The 27414-nt window shown below is 47.7% G+C and overlaps 1 protein-coding gene across 10 annotated transcripts in view; it reads right to left on the bottom strand.

The window, feature by feature from the left end:
• The window catches only part of PPP6R3 (protein phosphatase 6 regulatory subunit 3), a 1665951-nt gene that overhangs the window by 336098 nt on the left and 1302439 nt on the right, over window positions 1-27414 (bottom strand). For all 10 annotated transcript variants that reach the window (XM_086957827.1, XM_086957831.1, XM_086957834.1 and 7 more), the window contains one exon: window positions 7164-7285. In XM_086957827.1, the coding sequence (XP_086813953.1) occupies window positions 7164-7285 (122 nt within the window). The remainder of the gene's footprint in view (window positions 1-7163; window positions 7286-27414) is intronic.

Raw genomic sequence — 27414 nt, 5'->3', positions numbered from 1 at the left:
AGTACTTGGACGCCGCCCATGCGCGCGGACATCAGTTCTGATACACAGCTTTTCGGCGCCAGATACGCAGAGCCATGATAGAACCAACACTGGTGCCATGAAACTAGGGCCCTGAAAGGGGATGACCTTAACACTAGATATCGGTTCGCAGAACGGGGAGGATGGGTGGGTCGGTCAGGAATCTATCACTAACTAATGTCTCTTACAGATATATCGTTACACAAGTAGTAACTTGTGCATCGGAAAGAGACACGTTAGTGATAGATTCCTTACCTTAGAATAGATAGCCCAGAAATACCAACCCCGGTGGAGGGTCTGCGAACCAATAATCACACCAGAAAGTCCTGGAGGACGGAACGGCCAAAGAAGCCATCCCTCCGGACTTGGCTGTCCAGGCAGTAGTGTCTTGCAAACGTGTGCAGCGAGGCCCACGTAGCTGCCTGGCAAATGTCCTGCAAGGGCACTCCTCGGCCCAAGGCAGTTGTAGTCGCCGTGGCCCTGGTAGAATGAGCCCGCAAACCCGCAGGGGGCTCCTTTTTGGCCATGGATTAACATACCTGGATACACAAGATGATCCACCACAAGATGGTCTGCTTGTGCACCGCCTTTCCCTTAGCGCCCACCTCACCAACAAAGAGTTGGTCATCCACCTGGAACAGGCGTGTGCAATCCAGATAGTAAGAGAGCGCACGTTTTGGGTCCAGACGGTGGAGCCTCTCTTCCTCTTTCGAGGGATGTGGAGGCGGAAAGAAGGTGGGCAAGGTAATGGACTGCCCGATGTGGAAGGCCGGGACAACCTTGGGCAGGAAAGAGGGTCTCGTCCCCAACACAACCTTGTCCGGATGAACAGAGAGGAAAGGAGATGTAGAAGAAAGAGCCTGGAGCTCACTCACTCTCCTGGCAGAGGTGATGGCAACCAGGAAAGCAGTCTTCAAGATAAGAAGGAGAGGACAGTTATGGAGCGGCTCAAAGGGAGCACACATTAGATAAGTAAGTACAAGATTCAAGTCCCACTGGGACATCACGAATGGAACAGGAGGGAACATATGTGTGATGCCCTTGAAGAATCTGTTGACAATGGGGGACTTGAATAAAGAAGGCTTATCAGGTAGCCTTAAGAAGGTGGAAAGGGCAGAAAGGTAGCCCTTGAGAGTGCCCAGAGCAGAGCCCTGCCGGGCAAGAGAAAGAAGGAAGAGAATAACCTCAGAGAGAGGGGCAGAGAGAGGATCCACAGCCTTTGCTGTGCACCATGCCACAAATCTGTTCCACCTGCAGGCGTATACCGACTTTGTGGAGGGATGCCTGGCTGCCAGAATGATATCACAGACTTCGGGAGGCAAGTCAAATGGCCTCAACTGCCGCCGCATAATCTCCAAGCTTGTAGGTGGAGACTGGACAGGTTTGGGTGGAGGACCGTCCCCTGCTGCTGCAACAGAAGGTACTCCCGAAGAGGCAGACGAATCGGAGGATCGACTGACATGCCGAGTAGCTCGGGATACCAGTATCTTCGTGCCCAGTCCGGAGCCACAAGAATAACCTGGGCCCGGTCGCGCCTGATCTTCAGCACTCTGGGCAGAAGTGGTATAGGCGGAAAGGCGTACAACAGACCGCAACCCCACTCGCGACGAAAAGCTCTCCGAGCGAGTGCCGCCTTGGAAATTCCAACGAGCAGAACTGATGACATTGTGCGTTCTCTTCTGTGGCGAATAGATCTAACCAAGGCTCTCCCCATTGCTGAAAGAGGCCTTGCGCCACGTCCGTGTTCAGGCGCCATTCGTGATCCATCATGCACTGACGGCTGAATTCGTCCGCTCTGGCATTCAGAGAGCCTGCCAGGTGTTGAACCACCAGGGTCACGCCCTGACTTTCCAGCCACTGCCAGAGGCGCAGAGCCTCCTGGCACAGGGACCACGACCCCACCCCGCCCTGTTTGTTGCAGTACCACATGGCGGTGGTGTTGTCCGTCAACACCTGCACTGCACTCCCCCGGACAGAGGGGAGGAATGCCTTCAGTGCAAGTCGGATCGCCCGCAGCTCCAGAAGGTTGATGTGGAGCTGGTACCCTGCCGGAGACCAGAGGCCTCTGATCTCCGCCTCTCCCATGTGGCCTCCCCAGCCCTGGAGGGACGCGTCCGTCACAACCACGTGCTCCGGGTGGGGTAGGGAGAGAGATCTGCCACTGACCCAATCGCGGTCCGTGAGTTACCACTGCAGTTCTTTTGCAGTGCCCTCGAGATCAAGACATGATCGGACAAGTTGCCCTGATGCTGGGCCCACTGAATCTTCAGGTCCCACTGCAGAGCCCACATCCGCCACCGGGCGTGATGCATCAGAAGGATGCAGGAGGCCATCAGCCCCAGAAGCCGCAGCGTCAACCTGACCGAGACTCGGGATAAGGGCTGAAAGATCGGAATCAGAGCCCGAATATCCTGAACCCGGTGCTCGGGTGGATAAACCTGAAACTGTGCCGAGTCTAGAACCGCTCCGATGAAGAGGAGCTTCTGAGAGGGACACAGGTGCGACTTCGGCACGTTGATGGAGAACCCCAGGAAGTGCAGGAGGTCGGCCGTAGTCTGGAGGTGGCTGACGACTGCCTGGGGCTAGCCCGCCTTCAACAACCAGTCGTCGAGGTAGGGGAAGACTGAAACCCCTAACCTGCGCAGATGAGCTGCGACCACCGCCATCACCTTCGTGAACACCCGTGGGGGCGCTGGTAAGGCCGAAGGGGAGCACGGTAAACTGAAAATGCTCGTGACCTACCGTGAACCGCAGGTAATGCCGGTGGGCCGGCAGGACGGGGATGTGAAAATAAGCGTCCTGCAAGGCCAACGCTACCAGCCAGTCTCCAGGGTCCAGGGCAGCTAAGACCTGAGCCAATGTCAGCATCTTGAACTTCTCCTTCTGGAGGAAGCCGTTGACGTTCCGTAGGTCCAAGATAGGGCGTAGGCCCCCTTTGCCCTTCGTGGGTACCAGAAAGTAGTGGGAGTAACAACCACACCCTACTTCTGGCCCAGGAACGCACTTGATGGCCCCCTTGGCCAAGAGGACCATGACTTCCTCTTGCAGAAGTTGCAAGTGATCCCCCGACACGCGGTGGATTTGCGGTGGCATGGCTGGAGGGGTCGCCTCGAAGGGGAGGGAGTAGCCCCTTCGGACGATCTGCAGCACCCACCTGTCTGACGTGGCAGTGCGCCATTCGGAGAGGTGATGGCGAACCCTGCCTCCTACTGGGGTCCCATGGGCCTGAAAACTCGGACTAGGAAGGTTTCGAGGCAGGTGCTGCGGAGGGAGGTGTGGACTGGACTCGCCGCTGTCCTCGACCGACGCCACAGCGGTTTCCACGGCCGCCACGGCACTGTTGAACATTCTGCGGCGCGTGGCTGGCAGCACGTGTGGGGGCGCCCCTTCTGTGGCCACGAAAGGAGCGAAAGGCACCCGATTGCTGGCGTGTGGCCGAGAGGCCCAAGGACTTGGCCGTAGCCAGGTAGTCCTTAAAACGCTCAAGCGCATGGTCTGCCTTGTCGCCAAAGAGGCGATGGCCATTGAACGGCATTTCCAGAAGTGTTGACCGGACATCGGCCGAAAAGTTGGGGGATCTCAACCAGGCGTGGCGTCGAACCGCCACTGTTGTTGCAATCGCCCTGACCAGTGAGTCAGTGGTATCCAGCCCACACCGGATGGAATATCGCGCTGCATCTCGGCCCTCCGCAAGGGTTTAGGCGAGTTTTGCCCAGACCTCCTCCGGACATTGTGGCAGCACGTCCGCTACCACGTCCCACAGTGTGGGTATAGCGGCCCAAGAGACAGGCGGTATTGACAGACCGCAGCCCTAAGCTTAGGGACGAGAACCAAACTGTTCATATCTCTTGGATTCCCGATCGGGTGGAGCCGACGGGAATGCGGTCTGGGAGGTGGAGGCCTGGATGACCAGGCTCTCAGGGGTGGGATGGGTGGACAAAAAGCAAGGGTCGCCTGGGGCCTGGCGGTAGCGTCTGGCCACGTTCCTATCCACAGGCGGACCTGTGGCGGGCTTGGACCAAGTGCCCACAAGAACGTCACATAAGGCCTCATTAAACGACAGCAGAGGCTTGCTGGAGCTTGACTGCGGCTTGAGGACCTCAGTGAGGAGGTTAGTCCTCACGGCCGCAACGGGGAGCTCAAGGTTTAAGGCCTGGGCCGCCCTCGTCAACACTACAGTATAAGTAGACCCCTCCTCCGAAGCCACGGTCGGAGGGGAGACAAATATAGTGTCTGGCTAAGTGTCAATACCACTGGCCTCCCCAAGCTCATGTCCAGTCCTGCTGAGACTGGCACTCCAGTGCCAGAGGGTCCCCAGACCCCTCTTAATCTCCCTCGTCACCCGTCTCCTGTAAAACAGGATTAACAGACTAGGCCTCCTCGTGGAAATAAAATCCTCCAAAAGGCTGTCGGAAGCGGCGCCCAGCGGCACCGTTCCGGCGCCAGGTCGGACCAAGGTAAACATTGGGGGCGGCGTCTACTGTGGGCGCCGGGGGCGACACCCGTGGGTCCGGCGCCGGTGAGGTCGACTGGCGACGACCCGGATCCGGAACCGGATCCGGTGAGGTCCTGCGGAGCTGGGACCGAAGTCGCCGGCGGCGTCGGGGCTTAAGCCCCCGACCCGCTAGGGCCTCCGGCCGGGACCGTTGGGCCCGAAGGCGCCACGGAACCCGGCTGAGGGAGGGACCTCATGGCCATGAGGTACCGCTCGATCTCCTCTGGCGTTGCGCCGTGCCCAGGGACCGGAAGGTGTGGGGCAGGCGGCGATGCTTGAGACTTCTTCTGAGACATGTGTGGGCGGTGTCGCCCGAACCCCTGGCCGCATCGTGCGAGCGTCGGGGTGGGTCGGAGGAACGATGACGCCTCTCCGACCTCTCATGCCTCTTACCTGAGGACTTGGATCCAGACGACCGGTGTCCACTCCCGGAGCTGCGATGACTCCGACCCCGCGACCGGTCCTCCTGTGGGACTGGGACCGGGACCTGGAACGGCGCGAAGGCCGACTGCCGGAGCTCCAGTCGCTTGCGAGACCGCTCTCGCCTAGCCTTAGACGTCAGGGCCCGGCAGTCAGAGCAGGTGCGGTCGTCGTGGTCGAGGCCTAAGCACTTCAGGCACCGGCGATGGGGGTCCGTAACCGACATCAATCGGTCGCACTTCGAAAAGGGCTTGAACCCGGTCATGCCTACTGGCACCGATAGAGTCGAAGACTCGAGGAAAGAAATGATCAAAAAGATCAAAAAGTTTAGTCAAAAAATGACTAGGGGTAGAGCTTCTCCGGATCTGCGCTAGCTGGCGCGGAAAAAAGAAGAACTGACGTCAGCGCGCATGGGCGGCGTCTAAGTACTCCGGCGACGTCATTCCGGCGCTAACAACTCCGCCGACAGACGCGGAGCCGAGGACAACGCCTACCGACGCGCAGGGGTATTGCTACACAAAAATTTCCGGATCCAGTCTGACGCCTGGGGATATTTTAAGGTAAGGAATCTATCACTAACGTGTCTCTTTCAGATGTGATGTTTTCTAGGAATAGCTAAAATAGCAACTAGTTAAATATGGTAATTTTATTAACGTTCTTTGCTTTTCTGTTCATTTTCTTAGCTGGCGGTTATTTCAGTATGTGGCAACTTGTATTTGATAGGTAAGCGTGATCCGATGCACGAAACAGTGCGTCTTAGTTTAAGACAGATTAGGAACCAGTTAAAAGTTCTGAATCTTATTTAAGTCTAGTGTTTTTCTTTTGGCATTTGAATCTTAACGTACAGAGACTGCTATTTAGATCAACGGTGGAAAACCTTTCACTGCGATGCTGTACTATAGTGGAGGAACTCACATGTCAGCGTAATGAACTAGGTAAGCGCTACTTCAGTTTGTGGACTATAGCAAAATGATTTTTAAACTTCAGATGAATGAGCAAATAAAATAATACGGGAATTGAATTTTAGTTTTGTGATTTTTAGTGCATTTCCATTTATTATGGCATAGATCAAGACCACGCATACAGATATAATTAGAAATGGTCAAGACTCTTTACTATGCGACATCTGCAGCGTAGCAGAATAATAGGTAGGTCATAGATCAGTGCACAATTGGTAAGCAATTGAGCTACATTTGAAAAATACTTAACAGATCAGACCTTTAGAAATATTTGAGTTTGGAGGATCTCATGGGTGACAGTCTTGACAATGTAAGTAGATGCAGTGTGAGAGTTTACATGAGGAATCGAAGAATCAGTGCATTTTCCATTAAACACTTTCTGTTCATTCAATATTAATTCATACAAGGTTTTTTATCCCTATGTATAGGGTACATAGGTTCGGGTTATAAGAGAATAATGAGGAATAAGCTGTTTCTCTGCTGTTGATGAAGCATCACAGGCTTTAAATAAGCAATAGGGGACTGTAAAGTAGATTAGGTAAGGTTAATTAGTATTTTAATTAATAATTTGTGAAGTCTGATTACACAACTTAGATTTTATCATAAATTAAACACTAAAGAAAACTAACTGATTCAAGTAGATTGTTGTTACTGAAACTTCATTAAAGACTGTGGTTAACTGATGTCTGAACAGTTCTTGCTTACATTAGGAAACCCCTCTGTCAGGCAAATGCCCCAATAGAGGTTAAACCTACTTGTTGTATACAATATAGAGATGGGTAGTTACTATTATACAATTTTCTTCTCTACTAGACACAATAAGGGTTAGACACTGCCATAATCATTTATCTGCAACTAAATATACATGACTTCACACCTAAAAGACTTTGGAGGAGACAACTCCCGTGAACAACACACTGACAAATATTAAAAGTAAGAAAGAGAAAGCAAGTCCTTGCAGATGTATAAAAAAAACTGATTTAAACAGCTGCAATGGCACCTTCCATGGAGCCTCTTTATCACTTACAGTGGACCTGCACTTCTTTCATTATGATTAACAACGCCACCTGACACCATTGATTTAAAGTAGCATTTTAAAAATTCCAGATACAAGAGAGGTACAACATGGAAAGCTATAAAACCAGGTATTGTCTTTTCATCTTTTTCTGTGATTGATGCTCTACACAAATCTGAGTTATGCATACATCAAGTAAAGTCACTGAACTCTACAAAAGGACGTCAAAAAATGTTTTAAGACAAATAAAACATACTCTCGTTTGTGTCAACTTCCATTTTATCTTCTGTATTGGTGCTGCTTGATTCAAACAAACTTTGTTTTGTGCCATCTTCTTCTTCAGAGTCGGTGCTCTCTTCACTATCAGTGCTGCCAGAACTGAGGAAACAAAGTAACAATTTAGTCGAGTACATACATTTTTAATTATCACATATTAATAGAAAACAGATCTAACTGCCTGCAGGTCCTGTGTCTCTTATGATGAATACTGTAGAAAAGCATTCAGTTCACATCTGCAAATGATCTAAAGTTTTTTTCAATCTTTACTCAGTAGTTCCCTTCATGAAATGTGCAGGTAAAAATAAACTATATACCTTTAACTGGTATTAGCCGTTGATATCCTTCACCCAATCAAATGCTTTTTTAGAGTATTCCTCTATCATCAAATTACAAACACAGCGACTAATAAAGTAGGTTTACTCTAGGAGCCTAAGCACACCCTTTCGCTATTCTATTTCTCAGCAAGCAATCACTCAATGGAAGTGGATATCACACTCCGATAGGCTTATTTATCTTACTGGGCATAAGTGCTTTTAAGTGATCTCAACACTGAAAAAACTACAGTGAGATTTATCTAGTTTGCCCAGATATGTTTCATGCATCCACATACTTTTTTAGATAAGATTGTTAAGTAGTATTTACCTGGGAGAGGGGAATCAAGCCTCAGCCTCAAATAATGAGGTTCCAGAGAGCAGCATATCCAAATATAACCCATGATCTGGCATTGATCTCCAGACAGAATAGGCTTGTGAAAATGTGCCCTTACCTCCAGATTGCCAATCTACAAATGAGGAAAGAGCTATAAGAGGCTTACCTGCTAATATGTACTGCAAGACAACAAGTGTGCCCAGTCTTGGACGAATCCTTCCACCTTAACCTCGAATATTCTAGTAAGGATGAGGTTGTCGTATTTAACAACTCTTCCAACTCAATGGTTATTTGGGCAAAAGTCATATCTACTGTAGACCATCCACCTTATTTACCTGTTCTTGCTGAGTTTTTTTTGGATCTTAGTGGGAAGTTTGTTGGCATTATGATTGTCTAGCCAAACAGCCCTAGCTGCATGTGCTATTTCTTTGAAAATCGAGAACATTGAGGAGGAGCTTCACAGTATAGCTGTCACTAATTACGGTCTATTGCCAGTGCCTCTGGGAGATTTACATAACTGTTGAGCTCTACTGAGAAAATAAGTGGTAGTCTGCTGCAACTAGAATTGTACGCGACTTAAGAGAAAAAGCTATGGTTCTGCTGAGAGGTCTACATGCAGGTCCAACTCAAGAAACGACAATCTCTGAAACCACTAGCTCCTAGAGATGTGACAATCAATGGAAAATAAGAAAACAAAGAATCAAAGCTGAGCTACAGGTCGGACTCAACCTTGTTACATTGTTAAGCAGAGAGATGAAGAAACAAATTCAGAACACTGACTTGCCTATGGTTATAGGAGGGTCCTCTACTTGAGCCTCAGTGCACGCAGAGTGAGTGGATGACAACTTGGCGTCCATGGTGCTTTTAACTTTAGTGCTCTGGATCTAGGAACACTACATGCCCCTCCTTTTAATGAGGTGAGCTATCCTTACCTTGGTTCAGGTAGAGATGGCGGAGTAGTTTAACACACTTGTCTATGATGAATGCCTTCAGAAGAATTTTCATTTTACCACATCTAAAGCTCCTTACTGATGCCATTTATGCCTGTAGTTGCCTGTTATACGGTTTTCACCAAGGTTAAAATTCTGAAAAACTGAAAATGAAGTATAACCTTCCTCCCTCCGAAGTTGACTGATATCCTCAGCTACCAACTACAAGGCCCTGATCGAATTCCCAACAGACTTTGTACACTGTAGAAAAAGGAAACAGTTACTTACCGTGTAAGCATCTGTTTATGGCACATAGTGCTGTAGATTAACATGCTGTGCATACTCCTGCCATATAGTATAGTTCAAGTTCAGGAATTTATATAGCGCACTACTCACCCAGAGGGTCTCAAGGCGCTTGGGGGTGGGGTTCATTATTTATCGAATAGCCAGGTTTTAAGTTGTTTTCTGAAGGATATGTGGTTCTGTGTAAGGCGGAGGTGAGTGGGGAGTGAGTTCCAGGTCTTGGCCGCCAAGTAGGAGAAGGATCTACCTCCCATGGTGGATCTTTGGATACGCGGAACTGCGGCGAGGGCTTGATTGGAGGATCTTAGTTGGCGGCAGGGTGTGTAGAAGGACAGTCGAGTGTTGAGGCATTCGGGTCCTAGTCTGTAGAGGGCCTTGTGTGCGTGGTTGAGGAGACGGAACGTTATTCTCTTGTTGATGGGGAGCCAGTGGAGGTCTTTCAGGTGGCTGGTAATGTGATCTTGGCGAGGGATGTCCAAAATGAGTCTCGCTGATGCGTTTTGGATGCGTTGGATTTTTTTCTGTAATTTGGCTGTAATTCCGGCATAGAGGGTGTTCCGTAGTCTAGTCGACTCGTGACCAGTGCGTGGGTGACAGTCTTTCTTGTCTCGGAGGGGATCCAACGGAAGATTTTTTTGAGCATACGAAGTACGTTGAAGCAGGAGGATGAGACTGCGTTGACTTGTCTGGTCATCGAGAGTGAGGTGTCTAGGATGAAGCCAAGGTTACGTGCGTGGTCTGTGGGTATGGGGGCTGTGCCCAGAGCCGAAGGCCACCAAGAGTCGTCCCAGGCAGAGGGGGATGAGCCTAGGATGAGCACCTCCGTTTTGTCTGAGTAAAGTTTTACACAGCTGTTTTTCATCCATTGGGCTACCTCTTTCATGCCTTCGTGAAGATTGGTTTTGGCGGTGTTAGGGTCTTTGGTGAGGGAAAGGATCAGCTGGGTGTCGTCAGCGTAGGAGATGATGTTAAGGTTGTGTTGACGCGCAATGGATGTGAGTGGATGTAAACGTTGAAGAGGGTGGGACTGAGTGATGATCCTTGTGGTACACCACAGATGACTTCGGTGGCCTCTGATTTGAATGGTGGAAGTCGGACCCTCCGAGTTCTCCCAGTTAGGAACGGGATGATCCAGTCCAAGGCTTTCCCTTGTATGCCGATGTTGCTGAGGCGTTGTATGAGGGTGCTGTGACAGACTGTGTCGAAGGCGGCGGAGAGGTCGAGTAGAATGAGGGCCACTGTTTCTCCGTTGTCCAGTAGTGTTCGGGTGTCGTCTGTAGCTGCGATGAGGGCGGTCTCGGTGCTGTGTTTGGCTCGAAAGCCGGACTGTGAGGGATCGAGGGAGTTGTTGGATTCAAGGAAGGCGGCGAGCTGGCTATTGACGGCTTTTTCAATGACTTTGGCAGGGAATGGGAGGAGGGATATGGGGCGGTAGTTTTTAAGTTCAGAGGGGTCTGCTGTGCGTTTTTTCAGGAGGGCGCTGACTTCGGCGTGTTTCCAGCTTTCTGGGAAGGTAGCAGAGTTGAAGGAGCAGTTGATGACATCACGGAGATGGGGTGCAATGATGGAGTCTGCTTTGTTGAAGATGTGGTGGGGACAGGGGTCGGTTGGCGAGCCAGAGTGGATGGAGTTCATTAGGCGGATGGTATCTTCAATGGTGATTGGGTTCCAGGCGCTGAGGTTGTTAGAGGGCGGTTTAGGTTCGGAGGGGGGTGGAGAAGATTGTTCGTTGGAAAGGTTCTCGAAGCTGTTATGTATGTCAGCAATTTTGTTGTAGAAGAAGGAGAATAATGAATCGCAGAGGTCTTGGGAGAGAGTGATGTCGTTTGAGGCTGCGGTGGGGTTGGTGAATTCTTTGACGATGTTAAATAGTTCCTTGCTGTTATGGGCGTTGTTGTCGAGTCGATTCTTGAATGCTGATTTCTTGGTGGATCGAATCAGTTGGTGGTGTTTGCGGGAGGCTGCCTTGAAGGTGGTCATGTTGTCGGTGGTTGGGTTTTTTCTCCATGTTTTCTCGAGTACGGCATAGCTTCTTGGATTTCTTAAGGTCATCGATGAACCAGGGGGCCTTTTTGCTGTCCTGTTTGTTGTGATGGTTTTTCAAGGGTGCTAATTCATCAGCGCTGTGAGTGATCCATTGTTTGAGTTTGGTGGCAGCTTGGTTTGGGTCCGATGAGAGGGCGGGTGGGTTTTGGTTGAGCGATGTGAGGAGTTGGTCGGTGGTGATTTTGTTCCAGTTTCTTCAAGGAATAGGTTGTGGGGGGTTGTGGGTCGAGGTGGTTTTGTAGCTGAAGTGAACACAACCGTGGTCCGTCCAATGGAGAGCTGTGGTGCGATCGAAGGAAATGTATTTGCTGGAGGTGAAGATTGGGTCGAGTGTATGTCCGGCTACATGGGTGTGTGCAAGTTGTTTTTCTTCGGCAAAGTCTTTTGAGTCACGAGGTAGAGTGACTCTTCTCTTTGGTGATGATGTAAATGGGCATCAACTCTATTATTAGATTGTTTTGCTGCACGGCGGGTGAGGATGGAGTGTGACATTAAGTGATAGGTAGGAGATGTCAATGCTTAAGAGGAAAAAAGGATATATTACAAGATACTGCAACGGCCACAGGTGTCCAGGAAGGAGGGTGGGCTCATGTGAATCTACAGTACTATATGCCACAAAGGCACTTGGTGTATACAAGAGATGCAGTAGTGACCCGAAAGGGTAAGGTTTTGAACTGGTAGCGCCTTCCGTCTAACACAAACCTGAGATATCAGAGATGTGCGGGTGTATTGGAATGTGGAAAACGCCATCCTTTAGATCTAGTGCGGACAAAGTTGCTTGCTGGAGAAGTGGGATGACGTCTTGAAGGGTTACCTTGTGGAAGTGTTCTAAAAGAATGTGTTCGTTTTCGGGCCCGAGGTCTAAAGAGGGCCAGAGGGACACGTCTTTTTTGGGTAAGAGGAGGTATAGAGAGGATACTCCTGTACCCTGATGGTTGAGGACGGGTTCTGTTGTCCCTTTGAGGAGGTGGGTTATGACCGTCTGTGAGTAGTGTTTGATGTTCCGCTGATAACCTGTTTAGGAAAGTGCAGCTTTTTGAGATGCTCACTCCCACTTTCTGCTCTAGTGCTGATGCTTTTTGACTAAATGTGTACTGCTTCCCTGCTAACCAGGCAATCACTGCCAGTGCTTTTTCCCTTAAAACAAGGCAAATGTCGAATTTTAATAATTGGCAAGGACTTTATCACCCCTGTAAGTCTCTAGTAAAGGATACCGCTGGTACCCAGGGAATGGGTACCAAAAAGGGTCCCTATGGGCTGCAGCATGTATTATGCCACACAAAAGGGATCCACGCCAAAAACTGCAAGCAGATTGCCATATGTGTGAAATGGTACAAGCAATTTTGAAAACATGACATGGCACACTCCCTGTGCACCATGCCAAGGTACACTTCATATACTATAGGTCACTCCTACAGCAGGCCTTGGTGCCCTAAGGCAGGGTGCATTATATTATGTGAGGGCACATCCGCATGAGCAGATAGGCCCCTATAATGTCTAGCTCCATCATGAGATATTGAAAGTGATGAGGCAGCCATCTTAAAGACATGTACTTGACACTGGTCATTACAAGTTAAACAGCTACACTATGTCTGCATTAAAACCAATGTTTGTTATCAAACACCTTTTCTTAAGAAATCTGTACTAAGCCAGTACTAGATTTATCATGACATGCACCATTAGGGAACCTTAAAGGGCCCCCTGAAAACCTACTAGTCCTCTAGTGTGTTGGCTGACTGGTATCATTTAACCTGGCACCACAGAAGAGTTTGACTCCCTGTAGGTGAGAACACGCACTCTCAGAGGCCAGACAATGCCTGCTCTGGGGAAAGGTGTTCACTCCTCTTCCATTAGGATGGATAGTGAATTAGCATGTCAAGGCCAGAAGCGTCAAAGCATCTGCCGACTTAAATATGCAACAAAGGCTTCCCCCCAGACGGAGAAACACTACCCTCAGACTCATTTGGCACCACAGCAGGTGGGAAGATTAGTCAGAAGCCATGTCACACTTTCACGCTAGGCAGACCCATAAGGTTGGCCCCCTAAAGTGGACAGCGAAGAAAGGATTTTACCATTTTGAATTAGGTGATACTAGTAACTGTGTAAGGTGTTTGCCTACTCTCCCCAGTAAGAGGTCATATAGAGTTGTGCTGTTTCCACCAATTAGTTGGAAGTGCTGTTTGTGGACACAAACTTCGGATTGGTGCCAGATTAATTGCATCACCCCTGTAGGATATGTTGGCCCTAGTACCAGCTAGCTCGCAGGAACACTGCAGGCAGACTCTAAACCAGTGTTCTTCAATCTGTGGGTCGCGCCCCGCTGGGGGGGCGCGACACCTTCCCAGGGGGGGGCGCGAACTCCACTTAAATCTGACCTTTGTTCCCGGCGTCGCTCCATTCTTCTTGTAGGATTCTGGTATGTCTAAGGGGGAGGGAGGGGAGATCGATGGGGCAGGACGTGCCCATTCTTTTGACATGTTAACTCTCCCAGGAGGGGGTTAATTCGCAGAGCTGACAGCTTCAGCTGCAGTGGGAGGCACGGAGCCTCCTCTGCTAAAACCGAAAGCAAACAAACAAACAGACTTTCGGTTTTAGCAGTGGAGACACCTCGCCTCCCACTGCAGCTGAAGCATTTCATCTCCGTGAAGTAACCCCTCCCTGGGAGAGTTAGCTCTTCGTAGAAAGACAAAGTTTCCAGAGTTCGAGTCTCGGCAATAAAGCTGAACATCCTGTGATTCTGGGCAAATCACAATCTCCCCGTGCCTAACAAAACAGTCCAACTATCATGAAACTGTGCTGCTTATATTTAAAATCTCCCAATTCCGCAAGGGGCCCTTTAAGCAGTATGAATAACTTGAATAAACATTTTAAAACATGCATATCTGCCAAGCAGTGGACGTAACTGTCAAATATTTATGTGCACTAAATGTTGCTTCCTTACAAATACATTGTTGCTATTAGCTCTTCTTGTCGGTCTTTTTGATTTGAGAGAAGTAAAGCTCGGCTGCCAGCATATGGTGCGATGAAATGTGTATGTGTTTGAGTGCGTGTGGTAGTTGCCTGCTTGGAGTTTAAGTGAGAGGGTGGGATGCTGATGTTTCAAGGTAGTTCATACTTTGAGGGCGTGTTAGTTTTAAGTGGGGATATTGTTCCCAGCAAGCACTCATGCAAAGCAATTATTATTATTACTGATCCGACAAGCTTTTTGGACAGATTTGTAGTAGTGCAGATAAATGATGTCCGGTTCCTGTAACAAATTTATATAATGAATTGAATGGATTTTATAGTCCTAATCGTGGTATATAAACTGCTTCCTTGGTAAGTGTTGAGCAGTGGCAGGCAGGAAATCAAGGAGACCACTATCATTTCATGTTCTGTATAAAAATGCACATTTAAGTCGTTCCAAGCAGATGTTTCTGGCTCTTTGTGTAACTATTTCAGGAAGCATCTTAAGGAGCCTAATTCACCTGGATTCTGTCCCTTTATTTTCATGGTATGGATTGCACGTAGGTGGGAGGTTGTCATTTAATATCGAGTCTATATCATCTGTGGGCTGTAAATGCATATATGTATGTGTGAAAACCATTAAAATCAGAACGCTTCGTCCCACTCTGTACATCAGATGTGTTAGCGCCGACTTAGCCCAGTTACCATGTGCTTTTTGTTGATTTAAACAAAATTCAGAAACTCTTTGAAGATGTGTTTGAACTGAGGGGAAGCCATGGTAGTAAGAGCTCCACGCCTCTTTGTACAACGAGGATTTCTACTTACCAATAGAAGTGAAATATTACCTCAGAATGTGACTGCTCACAGCTGCTGGTTTCCACGGAGGGACCTTCTTCTGGTTCCAACGGCTATTTTAGAAAGAAGGGGATGGGGGGGTTCTTGTTGGAAAGAAAGGCATGGGGCTGCCATTGTCTGCTTCTCCAGGGGGGAAAAAGTGCAAGGCCACTATAGTAAAAGCGTGCCGTGCTTGCAAAATATATAAATAAACAATACATATAAAAGGGGCAAGGTCAGAAGAAAATAAAGGAATGCGGTCACGCGCTGCCAAATAAAACAAGTGGTGCGCACGTCACGCCTCTGTGGGCACAATCCTAGCTCCTCCCACGGCCTATTGGTGTCGATTACGCGCTTAAAATTTCTGTCAGGTGGTGGGGGGGCCCAACATCCCAAAAAATTTAGCTGGGGGGGCTCAACCAACAAAAGTTTGAAGACCTCTGCTCTAAACTAACAGGTAGCAAACAGTTTTGGCAACCACTGAACATTACAAATCTGGTCCCTCAGGAACCATGGTGGCAGGTTTCAAACGTTCACTCAGTCACTTGTGCTTTTTTTTGCTCACAGAAGTATACAAAGAAAATACGAAGGGGAATTTTAAATATTTATGGAACCAAAGTGATTCTCATATAGAAGATATGGGCTGCGATGATTAATAGACAGAAATAGATGAAAGTTATAAGTGTCAACACAGAAAATAAAACAGAGTTCCACCATCTTCTTGAGACACTTTATATATACATACAAATAAAGGATTATAACACTCGAGCGTACTCCTAAGAAACTAACCCTAACTTAAGTGTCTAGGGTGTGAATGTGTGTTCTTTCAAGAAAAGCCCCTTCTGGATCATCCAACACTTTTACCTGGTGGGTAAGACTGTAGGAACCAGTTTGTTCACGAACAGGACACCCCACACAGACATGTCAGTCAGCTGCTAGGCAAAAGTTTCAGCATGCAGGGACCCCTCGAGATCAGCAGTAGTGTCCCCTCTGAATATTTTAGGAAACAAAAGGTTATACATAGAAAATGGTATCCTTGCCTCAGGTTGAGATTGTAATAGGGAAACCACTGTGTGTTCAACAGATAGGGTTGTCGCCATAAGGATGTGATAATAAAACATTTCTATTACGCATGTAAGAGTCCTTGCACCAAATGCGAAGTAAGTGTGATAGGATTCTCATGAAGTGTTTTGTGTCGGCAAGGTCGGTGTTTCTCCAAACCTAATCCAAGCATCACAAATGCAAAATGTGTGTCAAATATTAATGCGGCAAATAGAGGGCAACTTAAGGGAAAAGATGTGTGTGAATACAAGAAGGATACTAATTCCTACTGGGTCTAATTAGAGCACGGCAATAGGGGGGTAGTCACCCAAGAGGTGAGTAGCCCATTAGCTACTACTCTTCGGCACAAAAATTAAGTACTAAGGGGTTCCTCTGACACCAGGAATTCAGATTTGTATACTGGTAACCAAATAACGTACAAAGAAAAGCTGAAACTGTGAGAATAGAGGTCCTACACCAAAATCAGCACCAAACCCTGCTTGGCTGCTTCCACTGCACAGATCAAAGACAGACTAGTCCATAAGCTGACAGACTCCACAAACTCTTGGAGGACCTTTCCTACCTTAAACAACCAAGCAGCATCTCCCTTTAGGTGGAGAAGCCATCCCTCTGCTTCTGCCGGCACGGACTGCACCGACCCAGTACTTCGTCTTGTGGGTCATTGGGCCTACCAAGAGCAACTCGCCAGGAAGAGGGTGTTGTGAGTTCAGGAGGCAAGCCCTGTCGATCTCACAAAGTCTCAAGCCGCTGACTCCGCTCAGCACAAACACCCTGGGTATAGAAGCCCTTGCAACTACCAAGGCCTGCTGCGTGTCCAGTCCAGACACCACCAACGCAAACACTAACCTGTTCTTGAGGGACTTCAGGATCAGGCAGGTCTTCATCCAGAGTGGCTCTGCTCTCCTGTTTTTTCTTTCTCCAGGTTGTCCAAAACAAGTAAGAGCTTCTAACTGCAGCGATGCGCTGAACAAAACTCTACACCCGAACTCCCAGCCCAGGTTTAAGTAAACTGACTGTGTCCCGGTGCTCTAGAGACCCTGCTGGGTTTGCCCTCAAGTTCCCACTTGCAGCGGTTATTTTTGCAGGTACTACTTGTAGGAAGCTGTATATACTATACTAAAGTGAGGTATAGTATGCACAGAGTCCAGTGGAACCCAAAAGGTAGGCAGAGGTAAAGTAGATAGCACCTCACTCTATTTTTGGTAGTGTGGTCGAGCAGTAAGGCTTTATAAGAGGACAGTGTTAAGCATTTGTTGTACACAGTCAGCAAATGAATTCCCTCATCCAAAGACTGAACTTCAGACCAATTATTTTTGTATAAAAATATTCTTAGTTATTTTATTTCCTAGAACCAAGCAAGCCTGGCACAGGTGCCTGATAAATACTTTGCAGTAAATATACAGTTGTAATACAGTTTGGATTGTAATTGTATCAGCACTTTGTTTTGACGTACAGTATTGTTACTGAGAAACGTAATGCTTTGCAAATACATTACATATACTTTGAATGGGCTTTTTAGTAAATTGACCAGTACATTACTTTCAGATTACTTTTCTTACACAGTGTAGTATACCTTGATACTACACTGGGACATTTCCTGTAAACAGGAAAGCAAAAGCGTTTTTGTTTGTTAGTACAATTTTTAAGAATTTCTTAAGGTTTTCCAACTCCACACTTGGAAACTTTTCATAGAAAAACAGTCAATGTTTATAGAGGAAAATAGAGTTATCGGTTTAAAGGTAAGTACTTTGTAATGGGAGTTGGTGTTCTGGGGTTGGACTCAGGGGTCCCCCATGGTTAAGAATGCACTTGTTACACCCTCAACTGCACTAGGGCGGCCAGGTGCATAGTGCGGAGGCCCAATGTTATCCAATGGGGGATAGGGGGCCTCTGGTTGGTGGCTGCTGACGAGCAGGCCACTGGGTTGTGGGAGCAAAGCTCCTGGACTTAAGCTTAGGGTAATTGGGGGTTTAGGCCAGCGCAAAAGATGCACCCACAGCAGTACTAGGGCCGCCAGGTGCTGTTTTGGCATTGGAATCCCTGTAGCTTTCAATGGGGAGTCTCCGGTTTTCAAAAGCACTACAGGCTCGGGACGAAGGTCTTCGGTGTTCGACCACCACTGGGAGAAGTACGTTGGGATCTTGGGGGTTGGTTAGGCATCGTCGGTTGGGCCTCCCAAGGCCGTGGGGTGTCGGTGCAGAGGTGCCTTTTAGGGTTGGCTCTTCTTACCAGCTCCTGGTTGCCGTTGGGGGGACCTTCCGGTTTGAGGCTGCAGGAGTCGGTTGGAGGCTTGAGGCAGGTCAGGGGTCACCGGATCTCAGGTCAGGATCGCAGGGGGACCTCCTCTTGGTGTTGGGCCGCTGTGGGAGTCGGGTGCAGACCCGCAGATCCTTGTGGAACTGGAGTCTGTTTGAACAAATCCGGTGTTTACGAGAGTGTCTCTTTGGGATTGTTGGCAGGCAGATCCTCTGGGTTTGTCGAGGGGCTTGCCTTAGCTGTGCCTGCTTTGGAGTCACACAAGACGGCGCTAAAATAGGCTACAGTTGGAATTGCACTTCGTAAAAGTGTCGGGTTGAGCCCCTAAAAGACCAAAAACATCTCTTGGATACGAAGAAAAAAGCTTCAGGGCCACACTGCACAAACATACTTAGTCGGGTCTAGTAAATCAGAATTACACGATTTTGTCTTCTTGCCCCTCCTACCTGCCATGGCCTGGCCTGCAAGCCTAGCATACCATCACCCTGCCACAATTTCCAAAAACATCTAACCTGACAAGCCCAAGCTCTCTATATTACTTCTATTCGGTTGAAAACCGATTTGTCTGATAACTGTCAAGTCCAAGCATGTACATAGGCAAGTGCCACAGCACAATCCTAAAGAGAGACAAACGACAAACTGCCAGGCCAGGTTCACTGAGAACTGGAACACAAGCAACCGAAGACCGGTCCAGGGAGGACTTGGCCTGGCAGTCCCAATAAACTGTTCCTATTGGAGCAGGGCCAAGACTGATTTGTACAAGGATGGGTCCAAACTAAGTTGGCATCGTGTGCAAAACAATAGACGAATTCAAGCCAGAGTAATTACCTGTAGCTGAAATTAACTCAAGCATTCCATTCATCGCTAAATGTATACTTTAGTGCATCTTTAAACCAATAACTTATTTTATTAATTTCTGGAAAAATGAAACCTACCCCTGCCTACAACCACCAGCTGCCAGGGATATTAAATCAGAATAGAAATAGATACAACTTAAGCCTTACCCATAACACCCCCTCATTCACCCTGGAGTATACCTCTAATCCCAGTCATTACAAAATAAAGCTGGCCAGAGAACTCTAGTCAACATTATATAGGTACCTGAGAGGGTCTATCAGCCGCAGGACCTTAAACTTCTCTGTAGGTTTGCAGACTAAGTCAGTTACTTCCTGGGGGCTGTCAGATTAGATACAGGAGGCTTATAATTTCCATAGATTTCGTGGCCAAAGGTGTGATGCATGGTCACTGTTTGTTCTAAAAATGTGGGCTCTTCTGCTCTACAGTAAGGGAGACCTTTTCCAGGCTTAGATTTCCCAGACCACGAACAACCATGGTCTAGGATACAGAGTTTTGTGTGCACCCCAGAGATTCATAATCACACCGTTTTGCTGCGCATAGACTGTAATGCATTTCTAGGGGATCTAAGAGGGTATATACGTTCATCATCCATCCGAGAATATAGGTCTCAAGATGGGACTATTAAGCATCTTGTCTACATAACTCAACACTGCTTCCCGGTGACAATGACAGAGTATGTGAATTCACAAACACATTCCTCCACAACCCTGCCAGCCTTCGGATGTGTTCATTCTATTTGTGGACCCTCTCCTGCAAATAGTACCAGTAAGACACCAAATTAATTAGGTTTTCTTTGATAGCTGCACTGGGTGCTATAATTTTTTATCTTTGGAAGATCGCGTTCCACTTGCTAGCGCTCAGGGTTCTGCTCTGTTCCTTCTCTCTCTCATCATTTTTGTTCTGCTGACTTGGCTGTTTGCTAGTTTATTAGTCAATTAAAACCATAAACAAAATCCTACAGTTTAAAAATACATTAAAAAATAGTTAAAAAGGGGATCATACAACTAGTACAGCCACCCATCTTCGCACTACATGCCCTTTGCTTTCTTCAACTTTCCTACCTGACTTTTCTGCAGCTTGCCCCAATATGAGTTGTTTACATACTTCTGACATAATTTGATTGTCCTCTGACTTAGTAATAAGCCATTTCTCAAATGCTAGTAGGGGTTGCTCCCGGCCCCCATCTCTGTGACGTGCCTGTAGGTACCTAAACCTTTCCCCTTCTGGCAACTCAATACCTTTTATCTGCTCAAAGGATTTAATCCCTCCTAGTTGTTGATGGCTCCAATCAACTCGCTCTTTCTGATACTTCCTAAAATCCTCCTGTGATCCTCAGGGTTACCAATTATTGTGATTAAGGGGAATGCCACTGTGACCATGTCCAAGATGACACCAATTTCCCATGCCCTTATTATCGCAAAATCTAGTCCCCATGCTCTTTGCTTTGAATTAAGTCAGACTTTCTTCCAAACATATGTACCGGCTATGACCTCGACTATAAAACACCATTGCTGTTCAGTTTGTGTGCGATGCCACGCCACCTGCTTTCCAAAGGTAGAAGCGGGAGAATCTGAGCCATGTACGGTAGTCTTGGTGGTGCCGCCTCTTGACCATGGAGATGAGTCCAAATCATGAGCGCCAAGCATTGTGCCAGTTCTGTAAATCTGTTTTCAACTGCTTCGTTAGGATCAAGTACTTGTTCGTGCGGTCTTTGCTAATGGGAATATTAGTTTTAGGCAGGTAGGGAACACCTTCCGGTGCGCATTGCAGGGATAGTTGAGCCATTATGCTCATTCTTGCGATATGCTGCGTATTTAATCTAGGGATTTGGGATATTTGTATATTCATTATTAAGCCAGGGGCCTTCACATAATGTCCCATAGTATCAATAACTTCTTGAAAAATCACGGATCTGTCAAGAGTCGGAAGCACATGGTCCGCATACTTGCTGAGATTATGTTCAGAGTGGCCAATTATTATCCTGTTTATGGTCTTATTCGGTCAATTGTAAATCACAACTGGCTCCATGGTACTATGCAAATAGAAAGGGGAGTGCAGGGGGGGGGGGGGGGGGGGGGGGAGAAAAGGGGCACTCCTGACTTCCCTTAATCAGCTTTTTACTGGGAAGATCAAAGAACCATTGATTTCTGGTTCTTACTTGGAAATCATTTTACCCACTAAAAAGCCAAAATATGAAACTAGAGCCCATTCGCATTTACTGTAGTGTGATACTAAGAAATTGTCAGTGCTCTCAAATTATTTTGTATCATTGACCACTAGGAGTATTGTTTCTATGCCGGTCTGTCCCACCTCATCTAGAATGTGTAGCATCCTCTTAGTGTTATCTGTGCAATTAAGTCCAGGTATAAATCCAGATTGGCTTGGCTACAGTTTGCATGTATGCCTTCTAGACTATTGCCCAGGATCCTTTTGAGCAGCTTTGTTCAATATTCAAGCGAGAGAAGGGTTGGTATTATGCAAATTTGTAAGGGTCTTTCACGGGTTTAGGCAGAACAATGATAGCAATTTCCTGCATTGTCGAAGCAAGATTCTCGCTCTCTTCTATCGTTTAATAGTGAGCCATGATGGGGCCAGCTTGGACCAGAAGGTTTTTATAAAAACAGGGCATTGTAGCCATCTGGGCCGGGGGCTTTTTGTAATTTGAGATTGGAAATGGCAGTCATACCTTCAGCTATTTTGATAAGTTTGCTCAACGTCAGTGCTTGGTTCTCAGTATCTCAAGGTAGAGGAACTTCTCTCAGGAATGCTTAAACGTCATAATTGGTCTGCTCCCCCTCTGGGAGCTCAGTGAAAAATTCATGAAATGGCTGTTGTATGCCCTTATCTGTACTCTCTTACCCATTGGCCTGTCTATACAAGCAGTGTAGTTTTTAGTTACCTTCGCATTGAGAATGCAACCTAATACTCTTCCTGCCTTATTTCTGTCCCTTATAGTTTTTGTTTGAGCCGGAGAAGAGTGAATTTTGCCCAACCATGTCAGGGCCTATAGCAGAGTTCTTGCTGCCTGAAGCGATCACCATATCTTTTGGGTGCCCTTCCTCCTTGTGAGAACCCCTCTAGGTCTCTCACCTGCTCCTCCGAAACCCTGTTTCTTGGGCCACTCTATTGTTGGCTGCTGCTATGGAATTGATGAACAAGTTACTTATCTTAGGTAACAACTTTCCTGGTAGAGCCTATCTAGTCGCAGATTCCTTACCTTAGAATATTCACCAGATGTCAAACTGAGTCCTGAAATTTGTGAGCAGTACCCCTACGGACAAAAAGGTGGCATCGTATGGCTCCGCGTGGTGTCATTGGCGTGGTCTGCGACAGAAGGGATGTTTGCGGTTCCTATAGAGGTGCGATCCAGAGACTTGACCGTCAGTTACTTTTCACAACTTTCCATACCAGAAGTTCAGAGCAAGTACAAACAATGACCACTGTTGCTGAAATCTAGGGCCCTGAAGAGAAGCCCCCTGCCCCAAGAAATCAGTTTGCAGAGCAGTGAGGATGAATGGGCTGGTAAAGAATCTGCAGATAGTCTATACCAGATAAGGAGTCACCTAAGGTAAGAAACTTGATTATTTAATAGAGACTTCTAGAAGTAGATTCCATACTTAGAATAGATACCCAAGCAATACCTTTCCGGAGCTGGGCCTGCGGACCAATTTCCTATGAGCAATTCGTGTAGGACCGAACGGGCAAAATGCCCTTATCTACGGACCTGCCTGTCTGGACAGCAATGTTTGGTGAACATGTGCAGTGAGCCCCACGTTGCTGCCAGGCTGTTATCCTGAACTCCTCAAGCCAATAAAGTGATTTCAGTTTTATCTCTGGTTTAATGAAAATGCAAACCCTCATGGGGGCTGCTTTTTGGCCAATGCATAGCAGATTTTGAGGCAGAGCACAATCCAAGAGAATGACAGCGTCTACACGGCCGTCCTTTCTGACCCTGACATACCCCACATATGGAAAGGGGCGACCACTCGGTCCCCCCGAACGTATGGTTGGGTGCCCAGATCCTCCCGGGAAACCATTTTGGGCGGGGGGCGTGTCCCGGCTGGTATGCCCGAAGCGGCGTAGCTGGGGCGCGCCTTTTCCCGCCCAAGAGGGGTTTTCCTGGACACCTACACCGATGACCACGCCCAGTAGGCGTACCGGAGGAGGGTACACGCCCTCCCGCAGAAGAATAAATGGAGCGGGAATCCGAAGAAGCGTCCTCTTGTTCCTGTGCTCTGAAGGCTGCACCCACTCTTTGCTCGTGAGCCCGCGACGGAACAAGCAGCAATTTTGACCCACCCACCAGCCCCTTATGGCAATGTTTGTTTTGTAATAAAGATTTGCTGAGTTAACCCCCTTTTTTCCTTTGTAGAAAAGTAAAGGAATGTTTAGTTGTGGATATGACTTCTGTCTGTAGGATATTGTTTTTTCTTTTAGGAGTAAACAGTCTTGATACAATTTAGTATGCGGAATGTCTTCCTTCCTTAGTAGGTAAACAACTGTCGAATTTATTTTTGGTCGGGCGGTAAGGTCATGATCGGTGAGCAGTAATTTCAAGGTCCCTAGAGGGGGGCGCCACCCAGAATGGATGGGAGCGCCCGGGGGGAGGCGGCCATTGGCCCCTCCCACGGGGAGGCGGCACCCACTAAGGATGGGTCGCCTAAGGGGAGACGGCGGCTATATGCCCCTCCTACTAATTTCCCGGGGGCCAGATATCCGCGACAGCGGATAGAGAGTGTGGGGATGGGGGGGGGGTGAGGGAGTCCACGCTGTCCTTCCTACAGATACCTCACACGGGAACTCGGACGACCTTTAAGATGGCGTCGAGTGGAAAGGGGGCCCCCACCACGACAAGGGAAATTACAGTTGGCAATGAGGGTACAGTCCTCTGCGCATGCGCCACTCACACCGTGAGGGCGAGAGTTTTGGTAGTAGGGATCTGACACCGGTTAAGACCTTGCCGTTGGCCCTTAATGCTAGGATGTACAATTTTAATTTAGAATGTATGCATTTGCAGGATGTTAGACTCGGCTAGGAAACCTTTGTATTAGAGATCTGTTAAGGTTAGCCAAAGAACATGTCTTCATCGAAATGTAATAAATGTAAAATTGTACATGATTATGAAACTTTTATTTAATGTTTTAAATTTTGTTTCATATTTTAATAAATACGGCCGGGAGGGTGACTCCCTCCCGCCTTCCAAAAGTTCAAGCCTGTGTCTGACTACCCATCCTTGGGGATTGTGTTGGGAGGGGGTGACGGGCATCCCGGCCATATAGTTGGTCATCACAATGAATCAAAAGTTCTTTATTCGATTCAAGGAATCATCACCGCGTTACAAAAGAAATCTTTGTACACATTGCAATATTCATCCATCTAATACAGACATTTAAACAGTATTTAAATTGCAAGGGACTAAAATGCAGGACATATATACAGTTTGAATTTTCTCCTTTTAGTCTTGGTTCTGATAACATGATTTCACTAAAGTTCTTGCCATAGAGTACAACGATAACTTTTCATTTGTCCCTTGCAGCACCAATTTGGGCTCTAATGCCATTGAAATTATTAGCCTTATATATCTGACAGCCAACAGAAATTTACTAACGCCAAATACAATAAGTTGGGACCTTTCAGATTTTAAGATTCTGAGGGCCCGATGTAGGTAAATCTTTTTTACCACTTCATAAATACCGATTCATACCAAATCGGTATTTAAGAAGTGGTAAAAAAGAGAAGGGCAGATGTAGGTAATTTTATTTTAAAAATTACCGAATCGGAAGGAATCGGTATTTACCGATTCGGTAAATACCGAATCGGTAATGCCCATTGATTCCTATGGGCATTGAAGCCCATAGGAATCAATGGGCATTACCGATTCGGTATTTACCGAATCGGTAAATACCGATTCCAGCAAGGGTGCAGGGGGTGTCACTTTGACACCCTCTAGCACCCCCAATACTGGCTTGCGTGCCATGTGTCACACAGACATGCCCTAAGGGCATGTCTGTCTGTCACGTGGCATAGGTGTGCATGCACACATGTGCATGCACACCTGGATTCGGTATTTTTGGGTTTAGGGGATTGCTCTCTACACTTTCACGCTGAGAGAAGGTCTCCTTACTTAATGATTTACCCTAACTCATTCTCCATTACTAACTACCTAGAGACAACATCCAACAGGTTCTGGAGCGTTTTTTCTAGTGTAGTGATCACATCACTTATCCCATTCAGGCGCTTAATAGATCCAGGACGCCATGAAGATGTACCTTTAAGAGAGCCAAGTTCATGTTAACATAGTAGTACTGTGCGGAAATGGGTAGGATTAGTTTGATATTTTTCCATCCGGTTTCACTAGCACTCTATAATGTTCACGAACTTACATACACAATATGGCTCTACATTAGTTACATTGCACGCTCTACCTACCTTTCTTCCATATAGTAATGATCATGGTGGGCAATTCGCAATCAAGTTTTATGCACAATTCAATAACATGCCAATAGGTTTGGGGCATCTATCAGGGCTCTGACTATGTCCTATATATGATTTTTTGTGCACAGAGCGGGGCCTCATCCTCCGAGCTGTTGCCGGGTGAGGTGAGGCTGGATTCCCACAATTAGTTGGGTAAGTCCATTTGCATTTCTAAACTTAGTAAACAGAACTGTTATGTCTGGCCCTAAGGGCAATCGTTTTACACGATACTGGCCGTCACAAAGATGACTGGCCTGAGCTGAGTTCTGATAATACTCATCTGTTGACAATATGTTATGTCCAGGACCAATTGTTCTTTGGAATTTAGTTATCACTTGTTTCACAACTATGTTTGGTGTATTTCTCTGTTTTTCTCTCTGCAGGGACGGTATCCTTCACTTATCACAGAACTCGTAAGGATACGGTAGGGTGGTCCAGTGACCATATTCGCCTAAACTTGTTGTAGTGTTGTATTTCACTCTTTGTCACTCGAATCTAGAGTGTATCTTTGCAGTAGCATACATCATTGGCCCTGAAGAATGCCGGTGGACTTTCACCTTGCGGCAGAAACATGTTGGCCCCTTTTTCACCTTTAAGCAAAGATTACAGTGATTTTTTCACACTGTTCCTTCACTCTTTTTAATGTGACGTCCAGGTGAATACGAATAAAATAATTTTTTGCCTTGACCGTCATTTTAACTTCACTCACTATTTTCACACTGCACTGCATTATACCAGCACCGCTAATGGCGAGGACACTTTCATCAACTTTGAACTCTAAATCGTGTGTTATCTAGCCAATACATCTGGGCATGGAGACACCGGTTTGGTTCCTGATGTCCTAAATGACGATGCTCCGCCATGAGGGTGGGCTGATAGGACTTTAATCGAAGTTTATTCCATAGTGTCCTCTGATCATCCGTGGGCTGGCTCAATGCATGTTCAGTCTATTTCGTTTCTTTTGAGGACCTAGCAGACTCAGCTTTACTCCAGACCTTCAAGCTGTTTAGTGTTTCTTCCTGGGAGGCCTGCCTGCGACTCGGCACCGGTGCTAACCCCGTGATGGGTTGGCGTCCCATTGAGTCAGATGAGATGGTTCCTATCTGGGCCCCCGACTCACGTCTCGAGTCCCAGCGCCGGGAGCGGGGGGATTTGGGGATCGCCGTCTGTCTTCGGCGTGACAAGCTGCAGAGAACAACCGTGTTACCGCTACCGCGTTGCCAGTGTGCTGCAATGATTGGGTTCTGACCCACTAGTGCGTGGCGGCAATGCTGGTCGCGAGTCCTTGAATATGTCTGCGCTGTCTGTCTCGTCCCACGTTACTGAGGGTTATGGCTGCAGCGTCTTTGGGGCCTTTTCTGTGTGGGCAATCTCCAGTGTCGGTCTGTATCCTTCTATGATTTCTCCCCCTGCCTGGGGCCCCCACTGCGCACCACGAGGCCCAGTGCCGGGCGAGAGTGGAGGACAAGGAGTGCGGGTCTGGAGCCAGCAGTGCACTGAGGTGGTGGGCATGTGTTTATTGACCATTCGCTGTGTGGCTGCTATTTGCTGTGGGTATGATGTTGTTAAGGAACCCTTGACGTGCTGGTGTGGCTCCGGCGATTGTGGGTGCCCCACACTCAGGCCACCGCAGCCTCTCAACGTGCGTCCCGCCACTGGGCTCCCAATCCAAAGGAAGGCCCCCACCCCCGTGGCGCGGGATCGCGGGCCCCAACCCACGAGGGGATCACCGTCTCATCAGATCAATGGCGGGTGTAGCTCGACTTACATTGCGATCCACCCCTCCCCCGCTATTCTCGCATTTGGGCCCCACAGCCCCCGGTGCTCCGAATCCTAGCGCCGAATTGGTAGGGGGGGGGGGGGGGGGGGGGG

Source organism: Lissotriton vulgaris, chromosome 2_1 (genome assembly GCF_964263255.1).
Source record: "Lissotriton vulgaris chromosome 2_1, aLisVul1.2, whole genome shotgun sequence".
Lineage (NCBI taxonomy): Eukaryota > Metazoa > Chordata > Amphibia > Caudata > Salamandridae > Lissotriton > Lissotriton vulgaris.
Note: the sequence above shows the minus strand (reverse complement) of the source record. Positions and strands in the feature narration are given on the sequence as shown.